This window comes from Anas acuta (assembly GCF_963932015.1).
Source record: "Anas acuta chromosome 2 unlocalized genomic scaffold, bAnaAcu1.1 SUPER_2_unloc_1, whole genome shotgun sequence".
Taxonomy (NCBI): Eukaryota; Metazoa; Chordata; class Aves; order Anseriformes; family Anatidae; genus Anas; species Anas acuta.
Window position 1 is genome coordinate 448637 of NW_027075980.1, and position 14811 is coordinate 463447.

The 14811-nt window shown below is 72.3% G+C and overlaps 3 protein-coding genes across 10 annotated transcripts; 2 read left to right on the forward strand and 1 right to left on the reverse strand.

Moving 5' to 3' along the window:
* Positions 1 to 124: 124 nt before the first annotated feature.
* On the reverse strand, positions 125 to 4757 carry LOC137848741 (collagen alpha-2(I) chain-like). Of its 5 annotated transcripts, none has more exons than XM_068668102.1 (5): positions 3192 to 4756; positions 2752 to 3084; positions 1140 to 2010; positions 932 to 1076; positions 125 to 851 (listed from the first exon to the last, which is right to left on the reverse strand). In XM_068668102.1, exons 1-5 carry the CDS (start codon positions 3400 to 3402, stop codon positions 300 to 302), a joined length of 2112 nt encoding a protein of 703 aa, XP_068524203.1. In that variant the 5' UTR covers positions 3403 to 4756; the 3' UTR covers positions 125 to 299. The 5 variants fall into 5 exon arrangements, with proteins under 5 accessions (XP_068524203.1, XP_068524202.1, XP_068524201.1 ...); XM_068668101.1 differs by having other exon boundaries at positions 932 to 1085; positions 3192 to 4754; XM_068668100.1 differs by having other exon boundaries at positions 932 to 2010; positions 3192 to 4757.
* On the forward strand, positions 3796 to 6636 carry SPATC1 (spermatogenesis and centriole associated 1). The gene is made up of 3 exons (XM_068668116.1): positions 3796 to 4324; positions 4612 to 4784; positions 6223 to 6636. The coding sequence occupies exons 1-3, from the start codon at positions 3796 to 3798 to the stop codon at positions 6553 to 6555; spliced, it is 1035 nt and encodes a 344-aa protein (XP_068524217.1). The 3' UTR covers positions 6556 to 6636.
* A 469-nt stretch (positions 6637 to 7105) lies between these two features.
* LOC137848743 (sphingomyelin phosphodiesterase 5-like) lies at positions 7106 to 14150 on the forward strand. Of its 4 annotated transcripts, none has more exons than XM_068668106.1 (8): positions 7106 to 7690; positions 11043 to 12013; positions 12141 to 12213; positions 12299 to 12439; positions 12519 to 12608; positions 12798 to 12861; positions 13516 to 13669; positions 13743 to 14150. In XM_068668106.1, the coding sequence occupies exons 1-8, from the start codon at positions 7501 to 7503 to the stop codon at positions 13836 to 13838; spliced, it is 1779 nt and encodes a 592-aa protein (XP_068524207.1). In that variant the 5' UTR covers positions 7106 to 7500; the 3' UTR covers positions 13839 to 14150. The 4 variants fall into 4 exon arrangements, with proteins under 4 accessions (XP_068524207.1, XP_068524210.1, XP_068524208.1 ...); XM_068668109.1 differs by having other exon boundaries at positions 7505 to 7629; XM_068668107.1 differs by lacking the exon at positions 7106 to 7690 and adding an exon at positions 8519 to 8824.
* Positions 14151 to 14811: the final 661 nt, after the last annotated feature.

Below are 14811 nucleotides of genomic sequence, written 5' to 3' on the forward strand. Positions count from 1 at the left end.
GGGGGCTCGCCCAGCCCTGGGGGGGTCTCCAGGCCCCCAGCCCCACGTGGGCTCCGGATGTCACCGTGGTGGAGACCCCTGGAGCCAGAGGGTGAGGCCGAGCCCCCCCGAGGTGGGCAGAGGAGCCCCCTCCTCACCCTTAGCCCCCGGCCTGGGGGTGAGTGTGGGCGCAGCCGTGTTTGGGGCGGGGGTCTCGGGGTGTCCCCACCTGGCGGGCAGGGTACCGGCGCCCCCCCCTCGCCCACACCACGTCCCCCACAGCACACGTCCATCGGGCTCAGCCTCCTCGGCCGCTTTATTCAGCGCTGGCTCCGTCCGCTCCGCTCGCCCTCGATGCAGCCGGCGCCCTCCGGCCCCCCCCGGGCCTTGCAGCCGCAGCAGGGCTGCGCCGCCCCCCGAGCCCGGCTGCACTCGGGGGGCAGCGAGCCCCTGGCCCGGGGGAGCCCCCTGCAGCACCCCGGGGAGCAGGGTCCCCGTGGCTCCGGGGGGCAGGTTTCCAGCGTCCCCCCCCTGCGACAGAACGGGGGCTGCCGGTCGCGCTCAGCCTGCGCGGCGTCGCGCTGCGCCCGCAGCTCGAAGGTCTTGGCGATGAGCTGCACCGTGTTCATGGCACCCAGGCGCTGCTGGGGGGGCGCCCAGGCCACCGGGCCCTCCGGCTCCCCCCCGGGGTCCCTGCCCCGCGCCAGGGTCCCCGCTGGCTCTCGGCGCCGGAGGCGGCTCCGCTCCCCGTCCGGCTCCCGGCGCGGCTCCTCCACGCTCCTGCCCCGGCTGCAGCGGGGGGGGCAGCCGCAGCCACGCAGGGCGCTGGTGCCCGGCTCTGCGTGGCTGCAGCTCGGCATCCCGGGGGGGCCCTGCAGGCACAGAGCTGCTGGTGCTGCCGCGTGCCGAGCATCCTGCCCGGCCGCAGCCCACCGTGCACCACGATGCCTACCTGGTTGTCGGCGGGGGGCTCGCAGTGCGGGACCCTCCCCGCCCTGAGCATGGCGGTGGCAGCTCCTTGGCAGCTCCGGGACTCGTGGCCCAGCGTGGTGCAGGCGGTGGTGGTGTGCGTGGCCCAGCCGTGCACATCCCGCTGCCTCCCGGCACTGCCGTAGCACCGCTCCGGGGCACCGGGCAGCTCGCTCTGCCTGCACAGCCACGGCACGGGGGCCACGGGGGGCACCGGGGGCCCGGGCAGCCCCCAGCTGCACCCGCACTCCCGGCACGCCGCGGCTCCGCCGTCCCGCTCCCAGGGGCAGGCTCCGCTCAGCACCTCCACGGTGCCGCAGCAGCCGTGCATGGCGTGCCAGGTGGTGCCGCGGCACAGCACCTCGCCGCCCTGCCCGCGGCACCCGTGGCTGTCCCAGGGGGGGCCGTGGCGCGGCTCGGGCCGGGTGCCGTGGCGGGGGGCTGTCCCGCCGCCCCCATCCAACCCGGGCAGCAGCGCCTGGACCGGGATCTCGCCGTGGCCCTGGAAGCGCGCCTTGGCCCGCTGGAAGCGGCGGTTGTGCCGGCGCAACCTCTCCAGGGAGGCGGTGGGGGCCACGGGGCCCTGCCGGTTGCTCTCCTCGGGGACGTCCGGGGACACCTCGGTGGCCGCCGCCGGCACCTGCTTCGTCAGGAACTCCTCCAGCATCTGGGCGGCCAGGCTGGTGGTGATGAAGGAGCGGTCGATGGCGGGGCCCAGCGCCGACGCCGGCTTCGGGCTGAGCGTGCAGGAGGCGGCCAGCATGGTGCCCAGCGCCTCCTCCACGCCCGGCTTCAGGCTGGCGCTGCCGGCGGACGAGGCGGCGTCGGCAGAGCCCACGGAGCCCCCCAGGCTCTCGGCAGAGCGTGCGGATGCGCTGGGGCTGCCGGGGTGCTTGGCGGGGCCGGGGCAGGGCAGGGGGCTGCCGGTGCAGCCCCCCCGGGGGTCGAGGCAGCAGGAGGGGCTCCCACAGGAGGTGGGCGGCCGCGCATCGGGGTCCGGCACGCCGCTGCCCGGGCAGTGGCTGCAGCACTTCATGGTGGGCTGGCAATGGGGGGGTCCTCCTGTGGGGTGGGGGGAAGGAGATGGAGGGGTCTCGGCCTCTCTGCACCGGCCTTGAGCGCGGCTGCGATGTGGCACCCGCGGGCACCGCACCGTGCCACACACTGCGCACCCCGTGTGGCACAAAGGGGCTGCGGGGCAGTGGGTGTAGCTCCCCCCAGCCATAGCCATAACCACAACCATAACCGTAACCACAGCCATAACCACAGCCATAACCACAGCCATAACCGCAGCCATAACCACAGCCATAACCGCAGCCATAACCACAGCCATAACCACAGCCATAACCATAGCCATAAAGCCATAAACATGACAACAACCAGAACCATAGCCAAAAAAAACATAACCATAACCACCACAACCATAGCTAGAGCCGTAACCACAACCACACCCCTAACCACAGCCACAGCCATAACCACAGCCATAACCACAGCCATAACCGCAGCCATAACCACAGCCATAACCACAGCCACAGCCAAAACCATATCCATAAAGCCATAAACATGACAACAACCAGAACCATAGCCAAAAAAAACATAACCATAACCACCACAACCATAGCCATAGCCCTAACCACAACCACAACCACAACCACAACCACAACCACAGCCATAGCCATAACCACAGCCACAACCACAGCCATAAAACCACAGCCATAAAACCACAGCCACGACCCCCCCCACCCTCCCCACACCCCTCCACCAGCCCCCAGCACCCCCGTGCCCCGCGGGTGCTGCCCGTACCGTCCTCGCAGGGGCTGTTCGGGCGCCTGCCGGGACCCAGCACCATGGTGCTGGGGGGGTGGGTGCGCTCCGGGGGGGGTCCTCTGTGACATCCCCCTCGGAACCGCGCGTGCCCCGGGATGGAGACGCCCCGGCAGCGGCTGGCACCATCCTCCCCTGCCTGACCACCACCTCGAGGGGCTCCCCATGCCCGGCGGGAGCAGCCCCCCGGCCCCCTCACCCATCGGGGGGCCGGGGCAGGGGGCCATGCAGCCGCTGCTCGCCACCCGCCCCTCGCGCGCCGGGCTCTCCGTCTTCGCCTGCTACGACCAGCTGCGGCACGAGATCCAGGCGCTGCTGGCGGAGAACGAGGAGCTGGCTCGCGTGGTCAACCTCATCAGGGAGCACCAGCAGCTGCGGCACGTCCTGCGCGGCCACCCCGGCCTCCAGCCCCTGCTCACCTCCACGCCCCGCGACGGCCCCGCAGACCTCACCGGCGGCACCGCAGGTCAGGGGCTGCCGGCACCGCGGCGAGCCGGCTGCTGGGGAGGGGGGACTGGGGCTTAAAACCTGCCCCCCTCCCGCAGCGAGCGCACCGCGGGACAGGGAGCCGGCACAGAACCAAAGCGTGCCGCTGTCGCCCATGTGGTTCAACCTGCAGCCGCAGAACATCACGCCTGAGCCGTCCCTCGGCGGCACGGAGATCGGCCCCGCGTTCTTCCCCGTCGCCACCAGGAACAAGTGTAACCGCGGGGCCTGGGGCGCGTGTGGGACCCCCGGTCGGACCCTTCCCCGTGGGCACCCCCAGACAGGGCTCCCTGCGCCACCCCCACCCCGCAGCCCCCGCGCTGTGCCCACCCGTGGGGGCGTCCCGCAGCACCCGCAGCCCCGCAGCCCCCAGGTGGAGGCAGCACCTCCCGGGGTCCCCGTCCCTGTCCCCTCACCCCTCAGGGTGTGCCCCCGCTTGCAGGATGGGGACGGGAGGTGCTGGGGGCACGGGGCACAGGGCTGGGGGCCGCAGGGACCGCGAGCGCCGTGTCTGTCTCCGCAGCCATACCCGTGAACATGTACGCCAACCCCTTCATTGGGGACCCCTTCCTGCAGTACTCCTGCCCCGTCGAACTGCAGAGCAGCTTCACCCTGTCCCCGGAGCGCCAGCAGCCCCCCGAGCAGCCCCCAGACCCACGGACGTCAGAGCAGAGGAGCCCCAGCGCACAGAACCTGCAGAGCCCCGGCCCCACGGCGACCCCGATGCCGACGACCCCGATGCCGGTGACCCCGATGCCGGTGACCCCGGTCCCAGTGACCCCAATCCCGGCGACCCCAGTCCCGGTGACCCCAATCCCAGCAACCCCAGTCCCAGCGACTCCAATCCCGGCGACCCCAGTCCCGGCGACCCCGATCCCGGTGACCCCGATCCCGGTGACCCCGGTGGCCCCGATGCCGCCAGAGCCGCTGTCCCCGGAGCAGCAGCAGCAGCCGCTGGACCTGCGGCTCCCCGACGTGCGGCGCAAAGACCCCTCGAGGAAGATTCCCAGAGCCGCCGAGCGCCCACCCGCCACCCCGCAGACCCCACAGAGTGCCAGCCACCGAGGTACGGACGGGGGACGGGGGTCAGAGCACGCTGCAACCCCCTCCAGGATCCCCACTGCCCTGGCTCCTGCCCGCCCCAGTGCTCCCAGTACTGAACTGGTTTGGCTGTGCGGGTGGGATCACCGCTGGGTGGGATCAGTGGGTGGGGGCTCCCCCTCCTACCCAACGTATCACACCCTACAAGTGCCCTCATTCCCCTCTCCATGGGGAAATCCCGCCTGTGGGCAGCCCCAAGCCCCCAGGAGCAGGGAAGGGGGTCCTGGGGTGAGGGGCTGTGGGGGAGGACAGCCGGGGGCGGCGGTGAGCATGTGCCCCCCCCCCCCGCAGATGCCCGGCACGCGGAGCGCCTGGTGGGGGAGATCGCCTTCCAGCTGGACCGCCGCATCCTCGCCAACATCTTCCCCGACCGGCCCCGGCTCTACGGCTTCACCGTCACCAACATCCCCGAGAAGATCATGGGGGTGGGGGGTCTGGGGTAGGGGGGTGGGGGGGGGTGGAATGGGATGGGGATGGGATGGGATGGGGATGGGGATGGGATGGGGATGGGATGGGGATGGGATGGGATGGGGATGGGGATGGGGATGGGGATGGGGATGGGAACAGGGATGGGGACGGGATGGGGATGGGAACAGGATTGGGATGGGATGGGGATGGGATGGGGATGGGGATGGGGATGGGGATGGGGATGGGATGGGATGGGGATGGGGATGGGGATGGGGATGGGATGGGATGGGATGGGATGGGATTGGGATTGGGATGGGGATGGGGATGGGGATATGGGATGGGATGGGATGGGATGGGATGGGATGGGATGGGATGGGATGGGATGGGGATGGGATGGGGATGGGATGGGATGGGGATGGGATGGGGATGGGGATGGGGATGGGATGGGATGGGGATGGGATGGGATGGGATGGGATGGGGATGGGATGGGGATGGGGATGGGGATGGGATGGGATGGGGATGGGGATGGGATGGGATGGGGATGGGATGGGGATGGGGATGGGATGGGATGGGATGGGATGGGATGGGATGGGATGGGATGGGGATGGGGATGGGATGGGATGGGATGGGATGGGATGGGATGGGATGGGATGGGATGGGATGGGGATGGGGATGGGATGGGGATGGGGATGGGATGGATGGGATGGGGATGGGGAGGGGAAGGGATGGGTATGGGGATGGGAATGGGGATGGGATCGGATGGGATTGGGACTGGGATTGGGATTGGCATGGGATGGGATGGGATTGGGATTGGGATGGGGATGGGATGGGATGGGGATGGGATGGGGATGGGATGGGATGGGATGGGATGGGGATGGGGAGGGGAAGGGATGGGTATGGGGATGGGAATGGGGATGGGATCGGATGGGATTGGGACTGGGATTGGGATTGGCATGGGATGGGATGGGATTGGGATTGGGATGGGGATGGGATGGGATGGGGATGGGATGGGGATGGGATGGGATGGGATGGGATGGGGATGGGGAGGGGAAGGGATGGGTATGGGGATGGGAATGGGGATGGGATCGGATGGGATTGGGACTGGGATTGGGATTGGCATGGGATGGGATGGGATTGGGATTGGGATGGGGATGGGATGGGATGGGGATGGGATGGGATGGGATGGGGATGGGATGGGGATGGGGATGGGATGGGGATGGGGATGGGATGGGGATGGGGATGGGGATGGGATGGGATGGGGATGGGATGGGGATGGGGATGGGATGGGGATGGGATGGGGATGGGATGGGGATGCGGGTGGGATGGGGATTGGGGACGGGGATTGGGGACGGGGATGGGGATGGGGACGGGGATGGGATGTTCTCCATGCAGCCCCTGGGCTCTCAGTGTCCCATCCCCACACGCGCTGACCCCTCCCCATCTCTCCCCCCGCAGTCCATTTTCGGCAGCCCGCCGGTTGCGTTTGACGAGCAGCAGTGCGCGGCCATGGCGCGCCGTTACCTCACCCTCATGACGCGCCTGCGGGCGCTGGGCTACAACCCCGAGGTGCACCCGGCGCTGGCCGAGTCCCTGGTCAACACCTTCGGCATCCTGCGGGAGCTGCCCGAGGGCGACGGCTCCGACGCCCGCGCCGCCCCCAGCCCCGGCCACCTGCGGCGCGTGGTGTCCGAGACGGTGCCGCCGGCGCTGCGTGAGGACGCGCTGGTGCTGCTGGAGTGCCTGCAGGAGCTGGCGCGCGAGGACGGGAAGCCGCTCTTCCTCAGCTGAGCCCCCCCCCGCAGCCAGTAAAGACCCCCCCCAAAATGCTGGGCACCGGCTGTGGCAGCGATCCATTGGTAACGCCGCGCCGGTGCGCTCACCCGCCGCTGGTGCCACTGGTGGGGGCCACCACAGGCTGGGGGCACTCAGCTCCTGGACACCCCTGGGGGGGCACAGTGGTGCAATGCCCCCCAGCTTTGTGCACACGCAGCAGGGGGTGTGCGAGGCGTGCGAGGCCGCATGCGGGGCCCTGGGCACACTCGTGGCCGGGCACTGCTGGCGCACGGAGCAGCCGGCTCTGGGGACGTGGGTGCCCCCCCCGTGATGTGCGTGACTCGGGGGGGGCTGGATGGCTCCTGCAGTGGTGCCACGGCACAGGCAGGCGGCTGGGGGCTGGGGGGCACAGTGTGGGGTGTCAGCAGCGGGACTGTGGCCGTGCCGGGGGGGGGGGAGCAGCCCCTTCCCGGAATCCGCTGTCCTTTCACTTTCACTTCTGTAGGGCGCGGTGCCCCTGGGATGTGACATGGGACGGCCACTGTCACTCGTGGGAACAGGCGCCTGGGACACCTGTGGCACAATGGCACGGGGGGGGGAGAGGGGACAAGGTGCCCCCCCCCACCCCAAAACGTTCTCTGTCCCCCTCGCCTGGGGCCTCACCCCAGCCCCGCGGGTCCCCTGGGGCTCTGGTGACGGTGACGTTGACATTGGGCGTGCAAAGCAGTGCCGGGGGCGCTGGGGGCCCTGTGCACATGTGGGGGTGCACAGCGTGTGCAGAGCCCCCCAGGAGTCCCCACAGCCCCCCTGGAGCCCCCCAGCCCCCCCCACAGCCGTGCCAGGGGACAGGGGCTGCACACGGAGCCATGGCTGGTGGTGACCTGGGGGCTGGGGGCAGAACGCGCCGTGCCCCCCACCCTCGCCGTGCCCCCTGCCCTCACTGTGCCCCCTGCCCTTCCCATGCCCCCCGGCCCTCCCCACGACCCCTGCCCTCGCCGTGCCCCCAGCCCGGCCGGGGGCGCCGCTGTCACCGTGGGAGCCGGTGACCACAGCGAGAAGAGGAAGCAGCGCAGGAAGCAGCAGCTTGGGGTAAAACCGCCCAAAGCGCGGCACCTGAAGGGGGGTTGGAGGCTGAACGGCCTGCGGAGAGGTGGGGGGCGCCGCGAGGGGACGGGGAGGGGACGGGGATGGGGTTGGGGATTGGGATGGGGACAGGGAGCGGGATGGGGACAGGATGGGGATGGGGACAGGGACAGGATGGGGGCGCAGGGCGAGGCCGTGGGGTCCCTCGGGTTCAGGCTGGAGCCCCCGGCACCGTGCCAAAAGGCGCCGCAGCCCCAGTGGGCGCTCACCCCGGTGCCCACCCCGTTGGCCATGATGGGGGGCCCGGGACAGGGTCAGGGATGGGGGGGCAGGGTGGGGGGGGCAGGGTGGGGGGTTCCCAGCCATGGGGGCAGCGCTGCCCCCCAGCAATCGGCCGTTCCCCTACATTGGTGGGACCCGGCCCTGTGTCTCGCTGCCCCCCCCCCTTGTGCGGTGGCTCCGTGGCCGCTGGGGGTGGGGGGACACCTGTGGCCCCCCCAGTCCCGGGGGCAGCAGGAGGGCGATAGGAAGCCAGGATATGGGGGAGGGGGGGCACAGATGGGTGGGATCTACCCCCTCCCCATGCAGAGGAAGAGGCAATGCTGCCTGCTGGGGGGGTGAGGGGGATTTGGGGGGGTCTCAGGGCCCTGCTCTGCACCTTGCATCTGCCCCCAGGGGACAAACTGGGGGTGGGGGGAGCTTCCCCTGCCCATGGGGACAGAACCGCTCACGGTCCCCAAGACGGAAACGGCCCCCTCGCCCTCCCCAAGCCTTATCTCTCCTTCTTATCAGTGCCGGGCGCCATCGCTCCCGGCAGTGCCACCAGCCCGGGACTCCAGGGGTTACCGCCGCGGGCGTTGGCACCGGGCAAGGTGCAGAGCTGGGGCCGCGCCACCGCCACCGCCACCGCCACTGCCACTGCCACCGCCACCACCTCGGCCTCGCCAGCCCCGGCGCACGGAGGCAGGAGCCGCGGTGCCGGGTAGGGGCCGCGGTGCCGGGCGTCCCGGGCCACGCATCCCGGCAGGAATGCGCCCGGCCGGCCGGGGCGGGCGGCAGCGGGTCAGGGCCGAGGCCGGGGGTCATTAACCGGCGGGGCGGCCGGTGCCGAGCGGATGTTTGCGAGCTGCTGAGCTCCCGGCGCGCCGCGGCACGCGCGGGCAGGTGGCGGCGGCGATGGCGATGGCCCCCGGCTCCGGAGGTGAGCGCGGGGACGCGGGCCGTGGCGTGGCCCCCGGGGGGGAGCACGGGCAGGGAGCCAGGGAGGCGGCTTGGCACCGAGCCGTGCCGCAGGCACCAGGGCACGGCACCGCCAACACCGCCTGGAGTGACCCGGGCGCAGGGGCAGAGGCAGCGCCGCGAGGGGGTCCTGGGGGCAAACGGGGGGTGGACGGGGCAGAGCTGCCGGCACCGTGGGGCCACCCCGGCAGCGCTGCTGGCCCCGAGCCCGCCGCGGGCAGGGAGCGCCGGGCAGGCCCTGGCCATGAGCAGCTGAGCGTGGCTGAGCCACGGTGTCCCCGAGGGATGTGACCCGTGGCCGGGGATGGAGGTGGCGCAGGGGTCACTGCTCACGGGGCCGTGTCCATGGCCCAGGGACCCCCACCGTGGTCCCGGTGCTCAGCAGGGGGGCAACGCCGCGTCCTGCACAGCAGGGCAGGGGCCGTGTCCTGCTCACGCTCACGTGCTCGTTACCGCAAATTAACTTCCCTGTGGGAGTCAGGGCTGCCCCGAGCCCGCCGTGTCCGGGAAGCGCCGGGACAGGCAGGACCTGGGCTGAGTCAGCCCCTGCCCGTGCCTCTGCCCGTCCTCACGCCCACGGCACCGGGCAGGGCCGGTGGGGCAGGGGTCACAACGCAGCACCCCCCACACCGCAGGGCACGGCACGGGATGGGGCCGCTCCAGCCCCACACGGCGGGGCAGGGTGATGGGAGGCAGGGTGGCCGCGTGCCCCACGGGGGTTTTGGCAAGGCTGGAGGCACCGAGGTGTCCCCAGGTTGGGGACGCTGCTGCCCGGCGTGGTCCTGGTGGCTCCGTGTGCTCTGCCTGTGGGATGGGACGGGGATGGAGCAGTGTCCCCGAGTGCCCCGTGCGCTCCCAGGGTAGAGGGCAGGACAGACGGACGGACGGACGGACGGATGGAGGGGCTGTCTCACAGCGTGGGGCTGTGGAGTCAGGCAGGAGTCACCGTCCCCAGGCGAGGCGGGCAGGAGGATGCGGGCACGGGACTGGGGCCGCTTCCCGTCCGGGAGCACGGCCGCGGGGCACGGCGGTGCCGGGGAACTGGTCGGGCCAGGCCGGCCGGTCCCAGTCCCAGTACTGGTCCCAGTCCCGGTCCTGGCCTTGCTCCCAGCACCCCGCTCAGCTCTGGGTGCCCGGGGTTGGCAGTGAGGGGTCGGTGAGGGCCTGGTGGGCAGGTGAGGGGCAGGAGGGGCACGGAGCAGCCTCGAGGGGCACGGGCAGGGTGACGGTGGGGACGCGCTGTGCCCAGGGGGTCCGGGGTCACCGCGGCCGGGTGGGACAGAGCCAGGAGCTGCGCTGTGACACTGTGGGCACAGAACTGCTGGCACTGCAGGGGACAGGGGACACCGCGCCACGGCTGGGGGGAGCCCAGCGGGGGGGCTGCGAGGGTGGGGGGCTTGGGGCTGGGGTCCCCTGGCCATGAAGGGGGGGCCACGCGTGCCGTGTGCCTGCTGCCCTGCGTGGCGTCCCGTGTGCCACCAGCCCCGGAGCCACCCTGCGTGCCATTGTCCCCTCTGCCCCCCCCGGCGACCTCCCCGTGCCCCCCCCCCATGTCACCCCACGCATGCCACCCCCCGTGCCACCGTCCCCGTGCGCCCCCATCCCCGCGTTCCCCTGCAGGCGCCCCCGGCCATGCCCCCCTCGCGCCCCCCCGGAGCCGGGGGCACGCGGGGACGCGGGGGGGGTCCCGCGGGACGGGACGGGGCGGGCACGGAGCGGGGGGGGCGGGCTGGGGGCGGGGCGGGGCGGGGCGGGGCCGCCCCCCCCGGGAAGTTCCCACGGTGGCGGCGTGGCCGGGGCCGGGGCCGGGGCGGTGCGGGGGGGTCCCGGACCCGGCCGTGCCCGGTGCAGCCGGAGAGGGGTCCTGGTCCGTACCCGGGGCGGTGGGGGTAGGGGGGGGGGTCCTGGTACGTGCCCGTTACGGGGGGGGTGCCCCGGCGTGGGGGGGTCTTGTTCCATAGCGGTGCGTCGTGGGGGGGGCTCGGTGTGTGGCCGGTGCATCGGAGGGTGGGGGGGTCCCTAGGGTGGGGGGGTCCCTGTCCTGGGGGGGGGGTCCCGGTCCTGGGGGGCTCCTGGTCCTGGGGGGGTCCCGGTCCTGGGGGGGTCCCGGTCCTGGCTGCCCGGTGCTGCTGTTTCCCCCCGACCCCCACAGCCCTGACCCCGCTCTCTCCCCCCCCCAGGCCCTGCTGGCGGCGCCGGACCCGGCCCCCCCCCGACAGAGCAGCAGGACGCAGCCGCCTGCCCCGAGACCCCCCTGGTGCCCCCTGCCATGGTGCTGCGGGAGTCCCCCTTCCCCAACCGGCCGCTGGCTGCCCTGGATCTGCTGGCGCAGGGGCTGCTGTGCCCCGGCTTCTGGGCCCTCAACCGGCTCCTGGACCTGCAGCCGACGACGGCACCGCGGGCACGAGGCCGCGGCTGCACCGGGCGGGCGCTGTGGGGGTTGGCGTGCGCGGCGCTGCTGCTGCTCTCGCTGCCCCTGACGGTGCTGGGGCTGCTGCTGTGGCTGCCGGTGCAGGCGGCTCGCCGGCCCTTCGCCTACCACCACCACCACAACGCCGCCACCACCACGGCACCGGCGTCCTGGGACCTGCGGCAGCGCCGCGGCTTCACCTTCGTGAGCGCCAACCTGTGCCTGCTGCCCAGCGGGCTGGCCAAATTCAGCAACCTGGGCCAGACGCTGGAGCGCGCCGCCTTCGCCGCCCAGCAGCTCGTGCCCGAGCCCCCCGGTGCCCACGACAGCCTCATCCCGCGGCCCCGCGGCGAGGCCGGCTCTTGGCGCTACGGCAGCGTGGCGGTGGACGTGGAGGGGGCCGTGGGGGAGTGCGCCGTGGCCAAGCTGCTCCCGGCGGACGCGTCCCAGCGCTTCCCGGTGGAGCTCTCCGAGCGCTTCCCGGCGCACGCGGATTTCCTCTGCCTGCAGGAGGTTTTCGACGCCGGTGCCGCCGCCCGCCTGCGCCAGCGGCTGGCCAAATCCTTCCCGTACATCGTCTATGATGTGGGGGCCCGGGGGCTGCAGGGCTGCGGGCTGAAGCTTTTTGGCAGCGGGCTCTTCCTGGCCAGCCGCTACCCGCTGCTAGCCGTGCAGTACCACTGCTACCCCAACGGCGCCCGCGAGGACGCCCTGTCCGCCAAGGGGCTGCTCTCCGTCCAGGTGACCGCAGCCCCCGGCCCCGGCACCCCCCTCCCCTTGTTACTCCCCCCCCCCTGCCAGGAGGGGAGCGGGGGTGGGCGCCGTGCCCCCTGCCCGGCCACGCGCTGACGGCTCCGCATCCCCCCAGGTGCTGCTGGGCTGCGCGCAGGGGCAGCGCGTCGTGGGGTACCTCAGCTGCACCCACCTGCAGGCACCCGCATGTGAGTGGGGGACTTGGGGGGGGGGAGTTCAGGGGGGGCGTGGGGGGGCTGGGACAGCCGGTGACGCCGTGGTGTCCCCGCGCAGCCGACGCCGCCATCCGCAGCAAGCAGCTGACGCTGGGGCTGCACTGGGTGCAGCTCTTCCAGGACGCCCACGAGCAGCGCGGGGACATCGTGGCCTTCGACGTCTTCTGCGGGGACCTCAACTTCGACAACTGCTCCCGAGGTGGGGATGGGGGCACGGGCTGGGGGGGGGGGCTGCGGGGCTGGTGGGGTGGCGGTGACGTGTCCCCTGCTCCCCACAGGTGACGCGCTCAACCAGAGCCACGAGATCTTCAAGCTGTACCGGGACCCCTGCCGCGTGGGGCCCAAGCAGGACGAGCCGTGGGCCATGGGTAGGACCCGACTGTGACCCAGCTGCCGGCTTTGTCCCCGTGTGCCAGCGCTGTCCCCTTGGGCAGGGCCATGGGGACGCGTCCCCGCTCCCCGTCCTGTCCTGCTGCCCCCCAGGCTGGCGGGGGACGTGGCACGGGGCAGCGCAGCCCCCGCTGATGGCCCTGCCCGTCCCCGTCCCCATCCCGCAGGCACCCTGCTCGACTACCTGAAGATCTACGAGGAGCCCGTGGCCACCCCCGAGAACATGAAGAGGTGACAGCTGGGGACACGGGGAGAGGGAGGGGGGATGGCCCCGGGCACTGCGGGTCCCCAGAAGGCCACCGGTGTCCCCAGGTGGGGCAATGGGGTGGAGGAAGAGGGAAGAGGGAAGAGGGACGCCCCTGCCCAAACTGCCCTGGCCAGGGGAGGGGGCTCGATCCCAGCCACAGGGCTCCCCCCGTGTCACTGCACCCCCATGTCCCCCGTCACCACATCCCCATGCCGCCGTGTCCCTGTCACTGAGTCCCCGTGCCGCCACATCCTCGTGTGACCGCGTCCCTGCGCCACCACATCCTCGTGTGAGGGCGTCCCCGCATCACCGTGTCCGTGCCATGTGCGCCTGGTTCACCGCATCCCAGTGCCACCACATCCCGGTGCCACCATGTCCTGGTGCCACCACATCCCAGTGCCACCACGTCCTAGTGCCACCTCGTCCCGGTGCCACCGCGTCCCCATGTCTTGCTGGACAGGCTGCAGGCTCCGGTGGTGCTGTGGTGCCCGTCCCCCCCCATGTGTGTCTGTGCCCCCCGCCCCATTGCAGGACCCCAGGCCCCCCGTGCCCACCCCCTGTGCCCACCCCCTGTCCCACCCACCCAACCCCCCCGGTGCGGGACCCTGGGGTCTCCCCTGACCCCCGCGCCCCCCCAGGACGCTGTCTCAGCCCGGGGGCCGGCGGCAGTTCCTGGCGGGCCCCATCCTGTCCAGCGGGCAGCTCGACCCCGAGGCCGGTGACGCCTGGCAGGGGCGGCGCATAGACTACGTGCTGTACCGGCCACGCCGCGACAACCAGCCGCTGCGGGAGGTGAGTGCCGGGGGGGCACGGCTGGGGGGTCCCACCGGACCCCCCCCCACAATGTCCGCTGCTCTCCCCGCAGGAGGTGGAGAGCTTCTCCTTCATCACCCAGATGGCCTCGCGCTCCGACCACCTCCCCGTGGCGCTGCGCCTCGCCGTGAGCCCCACGGCCCCCTGAGCACTGGGGAGGGGGCACGCAGCCCCGGGGGGGGCACATAGCCCCGGGGGGGGGCACACAGCCCCGGGGGGGGGCAGCCGGAGCCATGCCCCTCTCCCCGCAGCTGGAGTGCGGCCAGGGGGCTCACCACGCACAAGGGGGGTGCTGGCACTGACAGGGCTCCAGGGACACATCCGTGGGGCTGGGGGCTGCTGGGGGGCAGCGCAGCCCCACGTGTGTGAGCCTGGGCCGGGGGGGGGGGGCAGCCACCCCACCCCTCACACCGTGTATTTTTTTATTATTTGCAGAGGAATAAAAGGGATGTGATCAGCAGGGCTGTGCGCAGAGGGGATGCGGACGGTTGGGGAGGGGGCGCAGAGGGGCTGCGGGGCCACGCGCACATTGTGCCCCCCACCACTGCCCAACCGCCCCATTGTGCGCCCCCCCCCACTGCATTGTCCCCAGCCCCAAGGCCACAATGAACGACCCCTTGGGGGGCTCGCCGGGTGGGGGGACCCTCGGTTCCCGGGGGTCTGCTCCATGGGGACGGCTCCGCAGGGACCCCCACCACACGCTGCCACGTCGGGGTGGCCCAAAGGCTGGTTTATTGGAAGGCACTGAGCTGGGGGGGAGCGGGGGGGAGCTGGTGCTGGGGGGCTGAGCCCCGGGGGGCGCGGGCAGGGGTCCTGGGGCTGCGTGGGGGCTGGGGGCGGTGAGGCACAAGCGTGGGGGCATGGGGGTGGTGTGGAGGGGCACGGGGGGAGAGGGTGCCCCACGGCGGGACCCTGAGCCCTGCCCCACAGTGGGGGGACCCTCGGCCCCCCCTGCCTTGGAGTGGGGGGCAGAGGCCAGGGGACGCCCCTGGGAGTGTGCGGAGCTGGGGCTGGGGGGGCTGCCCCAAGGAGTGTGCGTATAGGGATGGGGGGCTGCCCCCCGGGCTGTGCGTACGTGGGGACACGGGACCCCCCTGGGGCTGTGCGTACCTGGTCCTGGG

Coding starts and splice junctions, on each gene's coding strand:
- LOC137848741 (XM_068668100.1), bottom strand. CDS start 3,402: ATGTTCTGCGGCTGCAGGTTGAACCACATGGGCGACAGCGGCACGCTT. Junction 3,085..3,191: donor GGCCGTCGCGGGGCGTGGAG/GTGAGCAGGGGC, acceptor CTCCGCCAGCAG/CGCCTGGATCTCGTGCCGCA. Junction 852..931: donor AGCCCCCCGCCGACAACCAG/GTAGGCATCGTG, acceptor CTGTGCCTGCAG/GGCCCCCCCGGGATGCCGAG.
- SPATC1 (XM_068668116.1), top strand. CDS start 3,796: ATGTACGCCAACCCCTTCATTGGGGACCCCTTCCTGCAGTACTCCTGC. Junction 4,325..4,611: donor ACAGAGTGCCAGCCACCGAG/GTACGGACGGGG, acceptor GGGGGAGGACAG/CCGGGGGCGGCGGTGAGCAT. Junction 4,785..6,222: donor TCCCCGAGAAGATCATGGGG/GTGGGGGGTCTG, acceptor CTCCCCCCGCAG/TCCATTTTCGGCAGCCCGCC.
- LOC137848743 (XM_068668106.1), top strand. CDS start 7,501: ATGCCCCCCGGCCCTCCCCACGACCCCTGCCCTCGCCGTGCCCCCAGC. Junction 12,862..13,515: donor ACCCCCGAGAACATGAAGAG/GTGACAGCTGGG, acceptor GCGCCCCCCCAG/GACGCTGTCTCAGCCCGGGG. Junction 13,670..13,742: donor ACAACCAGCCGCTGCGGGAG/GTGAGTGCCGGG, acceptor CTCTCCCCGCAG/GAGGTGGAGAGCTTCTCCTT.